The sequence below is a fragment of the Fulmarus glacialis genome, unplaced genomic scaffold (assembly GCF_000690835.1).
Source record: "Fulmarus glacialis isolate BGI_N327 unplaced genomic scaffold, ASM69083v1 scaffold15502, whole genome shotgun sequence".
In the NCBI taxonomy this organism is placed as follows: Eukaryota; Metazoa; Chordata; class Aves; order Procellariiformes; family Procellariidae; genus Fulmarus; species Fulmarus glacialis.
Window position 1 is genome coordinate 76,360 of NW_009199979.1, and position 18,752 is coordinate 95,111.

At 40.6% G+C, this 18,752-nt stretch overlaps 1 protein-coding gene across 1 annotated transcript; it reads right to left on the minus strand.

Annotated features, from left to right (window-relative positions):
* Positions 1-18,029: 18,029 nt before the first annotated feature.
* Positions 18,030-18,311, minus strand: LOC104073596 (chromosome unknown open reading frame, human C14orf132; the record flags this gene model as incomplete). Its single annotated transcript, XM_009573434.1, has 1 exon — positions 18,030-18,311. A coding segment is annotated over one exon (282 nt), but the record flags the coding sequence as incomplete, so codon positions are not given.
* Positions 18,312-18,752: the final 441 nt, after the last annotated feature.

Sequence of the window (18,752 nt, forward strand, 5' to 3'; positions counted from 1 at the left end):
TCATGCACTGTAACCGATCTCCTCAACTACCACTCTGCTTCAGTCAGGCTCTTCCAGCCCCACCGTCAGTGAGCAACTAATAGTGAAAAGAAGTCCAGCAGTACTTAGTGCTGTCAGCTTTCCTTCTCTTTTTCTCTCAAGCTCTCATGTTCCTGCTCCATGTCAGAAAACCAAGAAGGAAGTTGTGATACAGTCATTAATGAAGACCAGAGGATGTAACTTCAGGTTACTAGAACTGGATGCAACATTTATTGATAAGGTCACCCTATCACAGGACACCAGGGAGAAGAGATCACCACCTCCCTCTCCACTTCCCCTCCTCAGGAAGCTGTAGAGAGCCATGAGGTCATCCCTCAGCCTCCTGCTCTCCAAACTAGACGACCCAAAGTCCTTAGCTGCTCCTCATGGGACATGCCTTCCAGCCCTGTCACCAGCTTTGTTGCCCTCCTGTGGACGCATTCAAGTACCTTGAAAATTATTAGGTAACTACTCTGTTCATGACTTTAATACTTGGGATAGGGCAAATTCTGTGGCTCAAGTAGAACAATCACAATCTTCTACTAATACCGGATGCTTGAAAACTTCAGTTATTTGGCATTTCAAAATAATCACACTCAGTTTTACTAAGCAGTGTGGCTCCATTAAACTTCAAATTAGTGTTACTCTGCCAATACACCACTCTAAAAGTTGATGGATAACAGCCTCAGAGTGGCGTCCCATCTGGCCACTGGTGGTCAAGCAGGATTCTGCCTACCTATACAATTAACCCCCAGATCACAGTATCGTTGTTACGTGACAAGGACATCTGGTTTTCTAGTTCTGAGAGAGCTGGTCCTGGGATAAGGTGTGCCTGTGTCTGATGGCTATAGGTTCAGCCTGGTATCTCAGTTCCTCAGAGTGCTTCAAACAGTAGGCTGTAATGGAGAAAAAGGTCAAGGATGTCAGCTTTTCCACCTGCAGGCACATGAAGGGATAGAGTGGTGTTCACAGCTGCCTTTGGGGACAGGGAATAGATCCTTTAGGTGTGGTACAAGAAGTGAAGCCCCACAAGGGGTGTACACATTCTGGATACACATCAGGTTGGGGTCAGTTCTGGCCGTGTACAGCAACACTATTTGTCAGTGCCTGACAACACAAGGATGGGGTTTGGGTACAGCAGTGCCAAGATGATTGATATATGCATGGGCAAGCTATCTTTGGTACTTCCAAGTGAGAGGGACTTCCTTCCTGGGCAAGGGAGCTTCCTGAGAAAGGGATATGCTGACCCCAGGAGAACTGTGCTAATGTGAATTTACTGCAGGGTGTAGACAGGAAAGTGTCTTCAGGTGTCTTGGGCTAATGCTACATTGCATCATATAGGCATATCCTTGAGATCAGAGAAATGCTATTGGGTTTTTGGGCTGTGCAAGTTTGGTTGAATCCTGTCTATGTCCTGATTTTAAAGGTGGTTTTTTGTGGTGTGGGGTTTTTTTTTAGGTTGGGTTTTTTTTTTTAATAATAATTACAAAAAAACCCAAAAGTGGCTCTCAACATCTAAAATGTCCAGTGTATGATTCGCTGAGCGAAGATTTAAGATAACATGTCCCTTTCATTAACTTGAGGTTCTGATTTCCTGAAGGGTGACTACCAAACTGTGGACTGAAACTCCACAGATAGAAAGGGACCAAATTAAAAACAAGTATTATGTAAGAAGACCACAAAAGAAAAAAAATAATCAACACACAAGATGCACTGCATATAGTTTAGAAAGAGAAATTGAAAAAACAGGAAAAAAATTGATCAGAGATTGGAAGTCTGCTAAGGCGCTGTTTCTTCTGATGTGAAACACCAGAAAGAGGAAACATTTTATTGTTAATGCATGCCTTAGTGAGACAGGATATCGCTCATGGAAAACTGGGAAAGCAGCGTCAAAGACTGGCGACAGGAAACACAAAGTCAGCAAATTTCTTTCAAGGTCCACTGGTCTTGGGGTGGGTTGCTTTTAAAAATCCGGAGCCATTGAAGGACAATAGGCATGTCAGCCAAGCAGCAGTCCTCATATTCTTATGCAGAGATCCTCACGCAGAGAACTTTCCCATCGTTGCCTTCAGGGATGAAGGTTCCCATAGCAAAGGAGAAGCACTAGCAGGATCTGAGGAACAGATCCACTCTTTTAATATGCCGGTTCAAAAAGGGACAGTTGAGTCGTCATTCTGCAAATGAAAATATTGACAGGAATCATGGCAACGCTATAAAGGAGAATTTTCAAATTCCCCTGGCTTTTGAGGTTGCTAAAGAATGATAGCTTGGGCAACTAGAAACCGTTGCTTTCTTTTTCTCCCAGGCTTGCACTTAGCGATCATCCTACTGGGCATTTTCTGGGCCACAAGTGAAATAAAGGGTCTGACTGAGCTTTCTGTTAGTGGTCTAAATCAAGGACCCTACTGAAGCCAGGGTTGCACTAGGCAGAGTCATTTAAAATGTGTGTGAAAAAGATGAGTAAAGCTGTCTTTTGGGGATCTGCTGAAAATATTGCTCAATTTGCTCCAATCAATAAATTATGATGCTATTTTGAATAATGGAAATTAAATTCTAATGACTTTGCTTCCAAGAATTCTCAGCAAAATACATAGGAAGCCATTGAAAATAACTTTTATACATGTTTCTAAACCACACAAGAGAGGAAAGTTTCAAGATTGTGTTATAGACATCCAACAATATTTAAAAGGAATTCTTAAAATGATTCCAAAGACAAAAGACACGTTGATTATTTAACCTGATCTTGTACATAAATAGACCACAAATTTCCAAACAGTGCTTTCTCAACAGTTACATTTTATGAATCCTTTCCGTAACCGAGTTCCATTTATTGAGGAGGGGTATTTTTTTCAAAGCAATGTTGAAAAACGTATCTAGGAGAAGAAATGGGCTATATTTTCGTTTCAGTATTTATTTTAAGTTTGTGATTCATCTCTACGTAACTAACATGACTGTATCCTATGTGACTTAGGATAAGTGTGGGCGGGGAGTGCCTTCTGTGAATTCCTCATATACCAACGAACAGATGGGATATAAATAATTTTGTTTTTATAACCTATAAAGAAAAAAACATCACTCACTGTAACTGTGATATAACGATTAGTTCATAGTAGATAAGGTAGCATTCCAGTAGAGAGCTCTAATGCTGTCTCAAGGCTATAAAATTACATTAAACTTTATTCGTTACTGATGGAAAAGAAGGGAAATACTTTGGTTATGATTATATCAAAGCTACTGGTCTCCCAAACAAGAGAAAAATATCACTTTAGATTTTAGATTGTGCAATCTTAGATGGTTTTCATCGTGAATAATACTTCCGTTCCGTGTCTCAGCTTTGCAGCTGCCCAGGGAAACCTATGTACTGTTCCAATAACAAATAAGCTGAAGAATGGAAGGCACTTGTGCACGTTGACATAATTTAAGGAAGATAGGAGAGAAAAGGAAGGGAAGCAAATCACTATAGAATAAAAATAACTCTTAGGTATTGTAATGTGTTGAGGTAACTTTGTAGTTCAAGGGAAAAAAGGAACATGAAGATCCTCACATCTGGAAACCTAAGCAATGGAGGCTTAGAGGCTGTTTTTCCATGCAAGCAGATAAGGCTTTTGCCTCTGATTTCATAGGGAAGAAGAACAGTTCTTAATATATATCAATGCCTCAAATCCAAGCTAAATGCTGTTTCTAAGACTTAAAGGAGCTGAAGTGATGCAGACACTGCAAGGTTTAGATGGAATGGCATTTTCTAAATAACAGTCTAACAAGTCAGAAGAATTACTTCAGTTCTCGTTAGACAAAGATTTTTTGAACAGCTTCCTTTCAGAAATCTCCTTCACTTCCTTGCAATGCCACTCAAAGAAGCCATGATGCCGTCCTCTGACAGCCTCACAGATTGCACTACACCAATTAAATCAAACAAACCCTACGGTTTGTGGAACAGACACTAAAATCTGTTACTCCGAAAACATATTGTCTTGAATCTGATTATTAGAAAGGCTTCCAACCTGAAAAGGTAACATGTGTCAACAGTTATAAAAAATATAGCTTGCTGGAAAAAACCATAAGGCTATATATCCTAACAGTGACAGAAACCAAACCAATTCTGTAGTTGTGCTGATTTTTAATGAATTTCAAGTGTATAAATGAATCAATAAATAAGACTTAGGCTTCCAAATGACTTAGGAATAGTTCCATAAAAAGGTTAAGCTTCCGAATTCTGTCATCAGGGTTTCCATCTTAAAAAACCCCAAACAAACAAACAAATAAACAAACAAACAAAAAACCCCAAAACCCCCAAACCCTCTCAAATCTCTCTCGGAAGCTGTCTAACCTGGGTACTACCCAAGCATCTGTGGCTTCTTAAGGTCTGCTTTGGGACGTTACCCAAGGGATAGCTCTTCTGATGGTAACAAGCAGGCAGCCCATGCTCTATGAACCACAAACTTAATCTGTGAGGTTCAGTGCACCACTAGAACTAATTAATGATGCAAGACTAAGATATTACACTGTTTCTCATTCCTTCCCCTCCCCCACAATGTCCAGTGTTCATTGGTCAGAGCACTTACCTAAATGTGGAGGAGAGCAGCTCAGGTTCCTCTTTGGCATGTGGGGAGGTGAACTCATGTTTCTGAGGTGAAGGCTGCACTCACTGAGCTGTAGAATACTATTTGCCGTACTGCCATTTCGGTGCTCAGGCACTAAATAAAGATTAACAGGATGAGAGACAGAGAATACAAGTGTCTTAGCAGTTAGGACACTCAGCTGGGAGTAGAGAAGATTGAGTCTTATACTGCTCCTCCAATCACCAATTTCGTATTTTAAGAAGGGTAAGACAAAAGCACCAATATGCAGCTTTGCAGCCATATTTTATTAACATAGCCACTGCAATTGTTTCAAGTTTCCCAGTAAATGCTATGCATATTTCCAACTGAGGAATATGCATCTGAAGTAATTCGAAGGTCTTCATGGCTTCTCCTAGCCAATTTTTTCTACAGTAATAAGTGGACTGGATGCTAACTTTTAAATACCTTCCCTGAGTTTCCGTGAGATTCAAAGCTGGAAGTAGGCAGGGAGGGTGAGACTTCTTTTTGCATGAAAACAATTATTCACTTCAAATATCTAGAGCCAAGTGATTATTCTTTTTCAAGTTAATCAGGAGAGGAGGAACTCAAAGTGACGCTGTAGTAACTAGTAAGACTGGATATGGTATGTAGAACAATTCAGCTGACTCACCTTGGCATCAAGTGTCAAGACCTGATGCAGAAATTACTACATTTCTCATTTAACCTGAGTTATTAACCACGTGGGTCCTATCATTAGCTGAATCTCAGGATGTACCAAAACTCTCACCTGCAAAAACTTCAAGGTGATAAAGTAATAATCAGTCCTTAGGTTGCATCACTGGTCAGCCTTGAGTGCTTCTGCTGTTTTGGTGAAGATGGATGGGATGAATTCCTGACCAAGTAGTCGAGCAAGACTAGGGCATATACAGACTCTTCATGAACAACAATGCCCCGGCATGCAGGCTAAAAAGTAACTTGATGTAGTCTAGTGAGGTCCCCAATCTGGGCAGGTGGGGACCAGGACTTTTCCGGGTGTAACGTTTCTCAGCCCAGAAACACTCTTTACACATCTCTGCCAGGCAATGGAAACAAGGCTTGGCCAAAAGGGCTTTCAGATGGGACTTGGACATATGGATCCTCATACAGAGAAATAGCAGGCTGAAGTTTATAGATTCCTGTGCTTGAATTGAAAATAAGGGCAACACAAGAGAGGGAGAAGAGTTTTGAATGCAATTTGTACGCGCTTCACAGCAAAGTGGAGACTTGAGATATCAGTTCTGGCAGCTTTTCAGTGGAACCTTAACACTGGTGTGAGCTGAATGCATTAGGAATAAATTAATGTGAACGTAGGTATGGTAAATAAAGTGGCAGAAGACAAATGCCTGCACTGACAAGATACTACGCTGGTTATAAAAATAAAGTCTATCTTGCAGTCTTTGGTATCATGAAAAACTTGCAATATTAAATGGGAGGTGCAGGAGGAATGCAAAGTGAAGTCCATTGACTCTGTCCACAGCAGAAGTAACGGGTCATGCCAAAGTCACTCTTGCCATTGAAGAATTGCTCCTAGAGACTCAGCGCAGCTGCCCTTCCAGCAGGCTACAAAAAGCACAATCTGTCCTTCAAGGGGTCAGTCAGACTAAGTCCCCAGGCAAAATTTGCCTTTCTGCATTCTGGAACTGCTTGGGGGTTTTTGTGGTGGTTTTTTTTTTTGTTTGGTTGGGTTTTTTGTTTTTGTTTTTTTTGATCTTGCTATTGTGCTACCGTTTTGTCTGTGGGATGTGCATGGAATAGGCAACTGGCACCTGCAGTGCAGGAAAAAAAAAAAGATGTTAGTGTTTTGGTTTTTTTTTTTATTTCCAGTTGTGGAATGGTCCTGCACTCTGGTTCTGCTAATCTGATGTGGTGGCATTTTCCTTGGCTTGTATTACGCCATAAGAACAAATACTCAAGTGGTTTAAGAGAGACATTATCTTCATTGCTGTGCCAAATTTGCTCTGTTGGTTTTTGTTTTGGTTTTTTTTGTTGTTTGTTTTTTGTTTGGGTTTTTTTTTTTTTTTTAAATATAAAACAGTGCTTCACCACTTGATTTAACATTTATTCTTTTCCCATGGTTCTTTCCTGTTAAAATGGACATTACAATGGAAGTCTCTTACCCCGCAGGTTTGAAGGAGGCACTTCCTATCTCCCTGTAGTGAGTCATAGGGGTTATCTGCACAGAGAAGACGGAGTACAACCAGTAGTTACTCTGCACTAATTTCCCAGGTCAGCTGCGTGTGCTCCGCTACTCTCCGTCCTGGCAAGCCCCCGGGAGCCCCGCGCGGCAGCCGGCGCAGCGCCCTCACTCCCAGCCCCACGGAAAGCGCAGGAGTTTCCCACCAGTCCCAAAACTCTGTGGTTTTCTTTAGCACTCGTGATGATTTCCTATGCTGTTCAAGTAATCAGTCGGTTTGAAGAAGAGCTTTTTAGACCCCTAAGTCATTTGTTCTTGGCAGGGCTGGTTTCTGAGACAGCTCTTCCCCACTTAGGGTGAATTAATGCGTGGTAAGTACGTAAGCACCGAACGAAGCAGGGGATTGTTGTCGAGCTATAAGGTCTAACTGAAATCAGCCTCACTGGGGAAAGCATTCTTAACCCCAGCACTTGAACAGGTTAAAACATATCTGATGAACCATTTTTTATCACAAAAGAGATACTAGATTGTAAAAAAAATCCGTTTGACAATTTTGACACAGTATGCCGTTCACTTATTGATACATTTAAAAGTTGCTTCAGTGACAAGATTATATCTAAAAGTGCAAGTTTAGAATATGAGAGTCCAAAGATGTTTATAATTATGCTGTTGTATCGTACTGTACTAAAAATGCTCTGATTCTTGTCATACCATAGGTCTTTTAACATCTTACAGGTAAAATCGAAGCTGAACAAAACTGTTCTGAAATAGGACAAAATTTTGTAGGTTTTATGTTTCCTTGTTTGTTTTTTCATATTTGGAACGGATTTTTTTCCAAAATTGCCTGAAGAATAGGAATTCTAGATTGCGGTTGGAAGAAGGAAGAATTAAGGTTTAATCTAGAGTATCCTACAATCAGAAGTGAGGCAACTTGGGACAACAACTTTAAGAATTAGGTCCTGCACATCCTTGAACTACAAAGAAAACAGGAAGGTAAGGAAAATTCTTACATGGTCAAAATCTGACTTTGACTTTAGGAGACTCCAATCAAAATGTACTTCAGAAGATGGGACCCAACTGAAACAAAATCAAGTCAGTAAACAGTAAGCAGAAATTACTAGGGAAGATTGCACAGAGTATAGATACTAATATGGCTAAGAGAAACCAGTGTGGCCATATAAACTATTAAAAAAGCAAAAGTATAAGACTTTCAAAGGAATTAATAGGTACTTTGGTTTACCAGAAGGTGACGAAAACGAGTACTTTGTAAGTACTTTCTTTGTATCAGCTGTTCTCACAGAGGATTTTGAAGAATATTTACCCAAAATCTTTTCAAGTAATAAATATTGCCGGAGATCAAGAGTTTGGGTATTAGCACAGATTAAGAAATGAAAGAGTAGAAATTAAAAAAAAAACCAAAACCAAACCCCAAACAAAAAAAACCCCACTCAGATGCTTGGAAGAAGAGCTGAGATGTTGAGAAAATAAAAATAGTCTGTTTAAAATTGTTTGCTACACTGGAGGCCCAGGGAGTAATAAATCACTTTACCTATCCTTTAAGGAGTCACTTGGGAAATTCACAGACCAGTAAACCTTGTTTCTGTACCCAACTAACATCTGCAGACATGAAAACTTTGTAATTCAAAGCAGAAATTACAACAAAAAAACCTTCATAAAAGGAGCATCCTTCTTGCCTCTAACAGGCAAGGATTATCTGAATACGTAAAGGAAAAATGGGAATCAGTTGACGTGCTGTATTCAGAATTATAAGATGCATCTTTGTAAACTGTAATACAAACTTTGTGGATTACTTGCTTAGCTCAAAATAAAGCCTTTAGAAGAAACAGCCTTAATTAGCTCAAAATAAAACCTTTGCAGGAAACAGCATTAATCGACTGCTGCTGGCAGGCGCGGGAGGAGAGAGGCGAGCTGGCTTGCCTGGCGTTGGTGTAGTCCCCGCGGTCGGGGCGGAGCGGCAGTGCCAGTCCCGGCGCTGCACGTGAGCTGGCAATTTCATAGCCCGGCGTTCCCAGCCCGCTGCCTTTTGGAAAGACGGCAGCATCTCATAAGAATTCAAAGCAAAAGGCAAGCTCCTGTTTGGTTCCAATGTTTCTTTATCACAGCAGGCAATGAAATGGATAGCAGGCTGTTTATAGGGGTATTTCATCAAGCCCAGTATAAGACGTGCATGCTGTAGTTAACACAGTGAAGTCACTCAGTCGTTCCAAAATATTTTAATTATTATTTATCCTAAAGAAAACTGTAATGTAGCGTTAGGCAAAGCAAAATATGGCAGTTGATATGCCACAGTGGACAGGCTCTCTTGGGCTAAAAGACTGATGTTCTTTGTTAGTCTTGCTACAAAACAATTTACATCAGTAGACATTAGCATCCAGTTTGTTTATGGAGATAACGCTGTGCAAGAAAATAGTGCCAACAATTTCAGCTGGTTTTGTTAGTCTGAACACACATAGCTAAATCTTTAAATGACTGTTCTTCCTCTTTGACTGTTCAACAGAACATTCTCTTCCATTTCTAAATTATTCTAATTTCTAATTATTGTGAGAATTTAGAAATGAACAGAACTGACATCTGTATGTTTCTATAGTGGCAATGGAAAAGTGAATTATAATTAGATATTGCTGTAGTGTAGCAAATGCACTCCCTTACATTCTGATGGGTAAACTCTGGAATATGTTATGTTGCTAGATTGATAAAGATTGGGACTAGAAGAAAACATGTCTTTGATTTTTTTAATAATTTTTTGTCAGACTTGCTATCAGGATTGGCGTATGCACCTTTGTGATGTCCCGAGTTTGATTCATTCAAAGGTAAGTCAAATTTTTATTTAAAATCGTGCATGAGAGGTCACTTAGCTCATCCTTTTATCATTCCCTCAGCAGATCTGCCTCATTGGATCCCTTTTGGAGAATTGTAAAGCATGTGATAATCTAGATGCTGTATTGCATTAGGAAAGCCAAATGTTTTCCTTTCCTTCTTTTGCCAGTATTTACTCTTATGAAGCTTGCTGAACATCCTACAATGAGGTCTGATGCTCCCCTTGAGTCCCCAAAAGCCCTTGGAATGGCTGCCCTGGGACAGGGCACAACAAGGAGTTGGGGGCCACAGTCACAAAAACATCCTCGCTGGGACAGGACAGTGGTGCTAATCTGAAGAGAGAACTGGGAGAGAGCAATGACACAAGGGTTCATGGTATAAGGGCTTCCGAGCTGAAGTCTAAAGAAGTTAAGACATCTTTTTTTGGCTCCAAGATGTGTTGAGGCACTTCTTGGACTTTGAGAGCAGGTGAATCCACTTCTGTAGAAATAGCCACAGTGTTTTGTTTTTGCCATACGTGCAGTAGAGATGGTTTCCCAAGGCTGACAAATCACACAGATTTGTAAACTGCAACAAATTATTAGTGTCAGTGTAACACTGGAGGTAATAATTAAATAACTGCATTTACAGACTTCTAAATACTCTCAAGTAAACTGAGACTAGAACGAAAAATCACACGCTGCCATCAATTTGAAGAACTTTATCCAAAAACACAACTTCCACCCAATATTAACAAAACTTGTCATTTTCACCATAATAAAAGAATGAACCAGTACTAAGTACACACATAGTGAAAGCAGTCAATAAGTGGAAAAAATATAACAGGAGCTTAACAGAATACATTTCTGTTAATTAAACTTGCTAATTACAGTAAACTTAGAGAAAACAGAGGGCATTTTTAAAGTTGTTTTTCTCTTTACAGATAAAGATCCACATTTCAAGAACAATGATTACAAGAGTAAAGGTTTTCCTTTAAACCAACCCATATACTACAAAAACAATACAGAGAAGCCCTGCAAACCTGTTAGTGTACAAAACAGGGTAGCAGAGAGAAAGCACAAGAGAATTAAATTGTCAAGAAAAATAACAGCGCATACTAAAGGGCTCCTGTAAAGCTGTTTTACATGAGCTGAAGGATGTAATTTCCATATGACTGTGATTTTGCGTGAAGTACAGATGCTTTCAGAAGTGTCACTATCTAGCTTATTTTGGAAAAAAACCCCAACAATTAGGCAATATTTGAGATGAGATAACTGAAAAACAAATGTTATAGGCTACCTCACAAAGCTAGCTACTGGATTTATTTACATTAGTTTAAAATTTCATTGAGGCTTTGCAATCCACTCCTTCCAAACTTCATAACTTCAGAACTGAAAGAGGTCTTTATTAGAGAAAGAACAAATATTTTTCAGGTTAGGTGCTCAGATAATAGAAAAAATAGTGCAACTGTTTGCTACATTATATACCCTTCCACCATATCTATCAAAATACTCAACTTGTTTTTTATTACCTTCTCATTTAAAAAAATACAGCGTTCTGCTTTCTTTCTTTCTTTCGATTAGGAAATTATGGACATCTTTAGATATATTTAAAATAAAACCCCAGCAACCCAGAGCTAGTCCTGCAAGTTGATCCACTGAAGCAGATGTCAGAAGTGTAGAAGAAGTGTTATTAATCCAGTTGACTCCAGGTGGAGGCAAAGGTCCCTCTGGATAGAGCAGCTTGCAGGCTCAGGAACTTCGGTCATCCTTATGAAGGCAGTAACTGAAAAGAGTTTTAGGCCTAGATCTGTAAACAGTTCAATCTTATTTGCTCATTAATGGGATGGAACTCCACAGGAAATGCGATATCACCTTAATGACTTGCATCTGAGAACTACAGGTGTGACTAGATTTGAAATACCCATGGCGTAGCACATTGTGGTTGTTTTTCTTCACTGAATTAGGCTGGTGCTTAATGGCCTTGACCCTACAATAAGTCACATGGAGCTTTTCAAGTCTCCTGTTTATGGCACTTCCACTCCCCTTGCCCTACCCCAAGTGCATTACCACTGATTCTGATTTGCTAAGAATAACAAGGGACTTTGGGTTGTGGAAAGCTCAGTAAATGCTGACTGCAGAACGGTGCAGTATATTTATAAAATCTGAATTTCTAAAAGGTAGCTTTGGGTTGTATGGACACTGACAATACAGTTACCAACCTTCATGGCCACATCTTACTCTTCTGCTTGGGGCAAACGCTTTGCGGTTTGCTAAGGCAGATAACGATTAAGATCTTCTTACAGGAAGACACCTTATATCACTGATCTTTGCACTTACTGTGGTAAGTCCTTACTTATCACTGACCTTACTGTCAGTGAAGGTCAGTCAAGGAGGTGGTTAAGAAGGGCTCAAGAACATTGCTGGCTTCCAAATGTTCGCATGCTCTGATACCAAAGAATGAAAAGAATAGAGAGAAGACAAGGGGAGAAATAAAATGAAGACATAGAGACGCACAGTGGTGACGAGTTTTAAAAGGATGGATGCGAGTTCACATCAGAGTACTTTGAGGAGGAATGATGCAGCCTAAAGGATCGGATAGTGACTTTTGAGAGGTTCCTGAGAAGTGACTTGACTCTGTTCTCAGCCTTTGTTAATTGTGGGTAATAGTAAGATCCCCTTTGAGCCCTACTGACATAAAGCTCATGAGGTGATAAGGTGATGCTACTGTACAGATGATACTTGACTCATTAACATTCCATACTTAAGAAACCTAGATGGTTTTTGCTTTTGCAGGAAGACTAAGCAGAGCTTCGGAAGGTAAATCTTCATGTATTCTAACAACATAGGAAGCTTTTTGAGTATTTTCTACAACTGAAAAATATCTTCAATAGCAGCCTGCATAGGAAAGATAGAGCAGGTGGCACAATGCTCCCAAGACTTCCCGAAAAGATGGAGACACCATTTCTGCTCATACGGAAGGGTATTTGCCTTAGTACCAATAGATCAAGTCTGCCTATGACACTCAGGCAAACCTGCCTTCAGAGGCATGTCATTGAGATGATTAGACATGTGACAGGTTTGTATTATCAGGGTTGTTTTCTTTTCCAGTTCCTGTCTGTGTTGCTGTAATTCCCAAAACAGGTTACTGCAAAAGTAGGTCTGGCCATGTTGTCTTGGTGTAAATACTCTGGTACAGGCCAGAATGAGATAAAATTGCCATGCATTTTGTTCTGCAAAGGCACATATTCCCCCAGAGTCTCCTGGGGGTAGACAGTTGGACTCTTTCCTTCTACTTTGTGCCTGAAGGGCCAAAAACTAAAATGCAACATGGTTGGTCCCTACCTGTTAGGAGTTCCTTGCCTGTCCAGAGAAGAGCATAGTGGGGACTTCATTTTCCCTGTTTCGAGTTGGAAAGACAACGTAAAAGGCAAAGAGGAGCTGTATGAGGAAACACAAAAAGTTAGTGTCAGATTAAGGGCAGTAGGAGACTTTAAGGCCTCAGGATGCTTTGATTCCTTTAGGATGTTTGCAGATCAGCAGCAAAGGGCTAACTACATGTTAAACCATCCCTATCTTTACCTTACGGTGGCTGACCAATGTACCAATAACAACATACCTAACAGAATATTGATCACTGGCTCTTCCTCTGCTAATGGAATAAATGCACGTTTCCCTGAGGATTAGCAAGCTGTAAAATGAGGAGGGACATGCTGTACCTGATGGGTGCTTCACTTACTTAAACTCAGCTCAGGCTGTGCGTCCGGGAAGCCGGCGGGGCTCAGAGGGGCAGAGCAGAGTTAGTTAATGAAGTGCTCGGCTCCGCCTGTCAGGACCCCGATGTCTGACGTTATCACCAGGGACCTGACAGCCCTTTTCCTTTCTGCGCACTAACCGGATAAAATCCAATTCTCCAGAGCTCTGAATGCTCTGAAAGCACAGAAGCTTTTTGAGCCGAGATTCTGATTCTCTCTGTAATGGAAATCATCCTTAAAAAGAATAATTTTCCAGATTCTGCTCTGTGATTAGCCGCAGGAAACCCAGTAAAATTACATTGGATAAATGGACAGAGCTATGTGAAATTAATAACTCTCAGCAGCCTGCAGAGAAATGTGAAGAGGATATTAACAACTGGAATTGTTCAAAAATAGCAAAAAGAAAGCTTCTAATAATAGACAAAATACATCACAACCTATAGACTAAGGACTGCTGTTTTTGTTTGCTCCTAGACACAAAGGCACATTTTCCCTTTATCTTCAAATGGATGTACAGGATAAGACTATAATGGCTGGCTGCTTCTATTCACTCTTGATTTGGGACTTGTTATTACAGGCTGCTCAGCAGTTTGGTGGGATGCTGACCGTCCTCAAGTCGCATTGCAAACCAGGATTTCGGAGAGGGGATCTCATCTCTTCTGAGGTACCTATCAGCTCACTTGCCCACTCAAATGGCTAAATACATTATTTGTAGCAGACGAGTCTCTCTGCTACTATTGTTGCACCAGCTTCAAAATCTGTTGTTCAGTTTTGCAAGTGTGTTGACACAGAAATACATCCTCCTCCCTCATTTTATTTTAGCAGGATGTTGATGCTGTGGACAAGCAGAGACACCTAGCCCTGCAGATAAAAATATAACAGGAGTAGCTGTGTAGGTTTCCCTAGCCCGTTCTCCTATCATCTAATGTGCCTTTGCACCCACCTCCAAAGCTGTTCAGCCTTTAGTGTCTTTGCTGTGGTGGCTGCACAGCTGCCGGCTGCTTAGAGCAAAAAAATTCTTGAGACAGTTCAATTATTTGATATGTTGCTATTGATCTCTAGAGGCCATGGCTAGAAGAGTCGTGTTTGTCTACTTGCTTCCCATGGCTCATTAATAACTTTGCAGAGCACATACAGTATTGCTGCTTGTGTTTGTACAATGATGTTTACAACACAGCTAGGGGTCTAACACTGCATACAGAAAGTGTTTTGCTTTGTCTACTACAGAGCAAACTCCAGTCAGGATCTTGTAACTTATCTGTGCTAGATGCTTTTATTTAAAGCACAGATCTTCTACAAGTGGAATCCTGCTCTCATGCTGATACACAAAGTGCTCAGCAAAGCACAAAGCCCTCTTCTGCTTTTACAGAAGAGCTTCAGAGAACAGCTCTGGGGAATGTGTTTGGGCTTCCTCGTCACCGCTCAGCGAGTGACAGCAGTTATCCAACTGCCTGGCTCCAAGGAAGGGAGAAACTACAGTGCTCCAATTCGAGCTGCGTTGACAGTTCAGGGTATAATGTATACCCACATAAAGAAGCGGTAACACGTTTCACAGGACCATACCTATGAACCATCCACCTTTCATCCATTTCACTCTGCTTTGTGGCTTCTCTGAACTTAATGATGGATGAATCCCCTTTTCCAAGGGTTGAATTTAAACCTTCCCTAACCACCCAGAAGATGGAAGTGGTTGTAGTGGATCAAGCCTGACCACACCATCCAGAAACACACTGGATGTTATCGCTATCAGAGTTTGAACCAACTCTGCCCACTGCAATTCCTTCCACCTGCATCCTAAACCTATCTTTTCTGTGCAGCAGAGAAAAGCTGCACAGTTAGTGTGCAGTTTAACTATGAGATAGGAAATGCCTGCACTTGCTGCCTGCACCTACTTTGCCATGTCACCCTGTCAGGCCAGTTACTTTAATTAAAGTTCTGTCTGGCCCTTCTTGACAACTCAGCCTCTAACAATGAAAATAGGTATGACGATGATCTGGATGAGGGAGGCAGAACTCATTGTTTTCCAACACTCCTGCTATTACTATCAATTTCACATGAAAGTAGAGTTCTTTGGGAAAAGCAACACATAAGTGTCACTCAGTTTCATTAGCAGAGTGGTAGTTCTTTGCTGTTCCTGCTCCAAAGCTCTTTCATGGGTGAAGAATTTAGTCTAGTGCTTTGGGAAACACAAACATTGCTAATTGTACTTAGATTGATATTCTAGGAAATCTAAGCAAAGCACTCTGCTGGCAAATTCATTAAGCAGCAGAATAATCCCTTTGCCAAGTACCATAGTGTCAAACTAGTTTTAATAATGGAAATGTTTTGCTCTTCATGCAAAAACAGTGCTTGCAAGCTCTGGCATAACTGGAGAGCCTACAGAAACACTGAAGAAAAGTCCATGAGTAACTGATACAATTACAAAGGCAATAGAATATCAGAAAATGGTTGGGGACAGTACATTACGTTAAGCAATATTTCCATGGGTCCTACATGGTCGAACACCAAACCTTGTCCTGCTCAATTCTGCATTGGAAACTTCTCTGCAGCCTTCCAACCTCACTTAACAGCTTGCTTTCTGCTCAGCGAGAATAAGCAGGAGTGTAAGAACAGGAAAGGTACACAATTTATGCAGCTCCCCTGTTTTTTATTATCCTGTGCCTATGCAGGAACGCATAGCTATTTTAAGACGGTCAAAATCATCATTTTTGTATCATTCTTAAGACTACAGTTATTTTATTAGACAGTATTTGCTTTCCATCCCGCTGATCTTCCAGAATTGGGCTTCTCAAACTTTTTCCGAGCACAGATCTCGTCTGTCCTCAACCATCTTCACAAAATCCTGCCTCCAAATAGGGAAATAACTGCACACACGAAAGCTCTGTTCCTCAAGTGAGTTACTGTTTTTCTCATCCTCAAAATAACTTAGTTTCTTTTCTCCCCCCTGCTAGCTCTGTTTGCATCTTTCCCAGCTTTAAAGGCCAGTTCACAGAGAGGGAAAAAAATACACACAGTGACTACTGAGTGGTTATAAATAGTGATTTGGGGCATGCTGTTTTGATTCAAGTAACTGTCCACCAGCCCTGCAGGAAAACAGGTTTAAAGAGAAAAGAAGAAAGTCCAAACCTCTCTATACATTCAGCAGCTCTTAGTCCAGCCTCAAGCTCAGTGGCAGGCAAGCGTCAAAAATAGTCTCTGTGCCTGCAGACAAGGCTTTCTGGAATTAGGGTGGTAGCTGTATGAGACAGAAAACCTGCACAGTATATGCAGACATAGTGGAAGAATTTGTCTGCTACTCTCAAAGTGCAGACATTTTACATATTTGTGTTTATTTTTTAAGAGGGAAGAGGGAGATTTCTAACAGAGGTGATTTTTTTTTCTTCCTTCAAGATTTTATAACCTCTGAAACAAGGAAGGCTACCCCTTGTTTTGAAAAGATACAGCTCTTGAAAAGGAACTGCTCATGGGAACAATGCAGCTAAGATGTTGTCCCTCAACAGAACAAATCCAAATGATAATCAGAGTTGTTACCTAAAGCAGGCTATATAAAAATCACTTCCAGGAGCCTCATCAGAACCCAGAGGCATAGTAATACTGAAATACAAGCACTTGCATATCTGTTACTTGCTACCTTTTTTGTGCTGTTTCTACCCCAGAACATACCTGACTCTTGCACTCACTCCCTCGCTAGCAAAGAAGCATCCAATCTTTCTTTCACTTCTGTTTTTCTCAGACATCATTCACTTCTAATTACGCTTCACAACTTCCCCACATTCTTTTGATACACCAATAAGCTTATGAAAGTACATGGCTCCTGTGGGAAATCTGGATTACAGTGAAATGAGCTGCAAAGCATGGTATTTGGCCTTTGTTTCCTGGAAAGACACATGTATAAACCACTGCAATCCAGTACCTCTAGACAGAAATGGGAGCTTGTGCTGCTGCTCTGTTTAACACTCCCGCCTCTGGAGGGCAGAGGGTCTGCAGACCAGCCACACCTTGCAATAGCTGTGCCTCCTCCTGCAAAGAGCAGACAGGTTTAGCATCATTTCATAGATTATCAGATCCAGTAATTGATACCGGAAGGCAAGTGTTAGCCAGCATGCACCTGCCTGTCATAGCTTTAAGATTCATGATTTTGAACACAACCTAGTAGTGTGTGCACGTGCATGAAGACTCACACACGATGAACTTGCACTTCATCAGAACTGAGCCAATGCTCACCATTCATTCCATCTGGAAAACTAAGATGTCCAGCAAATATGACCTAGAACAATTTCAGAACATTATGCCACAGTAAAAAATGCACAAAAAAGCTGACAAAACTCAGAAGAGCTGCTAGAAAAATCTAAACAGTAGAAAATAAGCACTTTCTATATAAATCTTACTTTCTTTTTGTATTTGCTTTACCCACGCTGGTCCCTCTTTTATTACACTTCTGTACAAAACTGGTATTGGCTCTGTTCTCAGTTAAAGTTCTCACCTCCATACAATTTGCAATTGCATCCAAACTTTCTGCCATCAAGATTCAAGATGATTAACTTGCATTTCATTTCCATGATTGTGGCAGCACTTAATCAACAAAGTCCCTACCTATATGTATTTATATAGATATACATGTATATATATATACACATACATACATACACACACACGACAAATACTGTTGCAGTTATCCTCTCTTCCAGTGTTTGGAGTGACAGTCATCCTAGAAGGTGAAGGCATACACCACTCCCACAACCACAATATTTCCAATTGTTGCTATTATTGCAATCCATAACAATATGGCATCATTTGAAGAACGGGATGTCTCTTCTGGTGGATTCTGCATGGAAGAAGCTGCATGGACGTTGGCTGATGAGTTAAACAAGGAGTACTCTGTACTAAAGTCCTCGTTGGGTGAGTCCATAAAGGCTCCTCCCATAACAGGAAGCTGTGAAGAAAGATATGGCAAAATTAGATTGAAGGTCAGTATCTGTATGTGCTTTGTCTCAAAGTCATTACAAAAGAGTAACCACTAGCAAACCTGCAAAATTCCTGAGATTTCATGTACGTGGCACTAACCTGTCAGGAATACCACGGACACGCACTTTACACTATTTCTTCCATTTCCGATTCCGTTAGAATCAATATTATTGCAGGAAACCTATGTATACTACATAAAAGCTGGCACCCAGGCTCCAACTCAACCTAAGTAATTATATGCATTTAGAAAGAAGAGATACAGCTATCCACAAAGCACTCGCATACCAAAATGTAAGTTTACAGCAATGTGATTGCTTTGTGACTACCAGCAATGGAATCGTACTGCGCAAAGGCATCGAGCAAGCACGGCAAGAATGTGATGCAAGGAATTTGTTCTGCCTTTATGTATGGCTCAGAAATGAACCCTTGATTTATCTAGAGATCATGCAAAACCATACGAATTGCA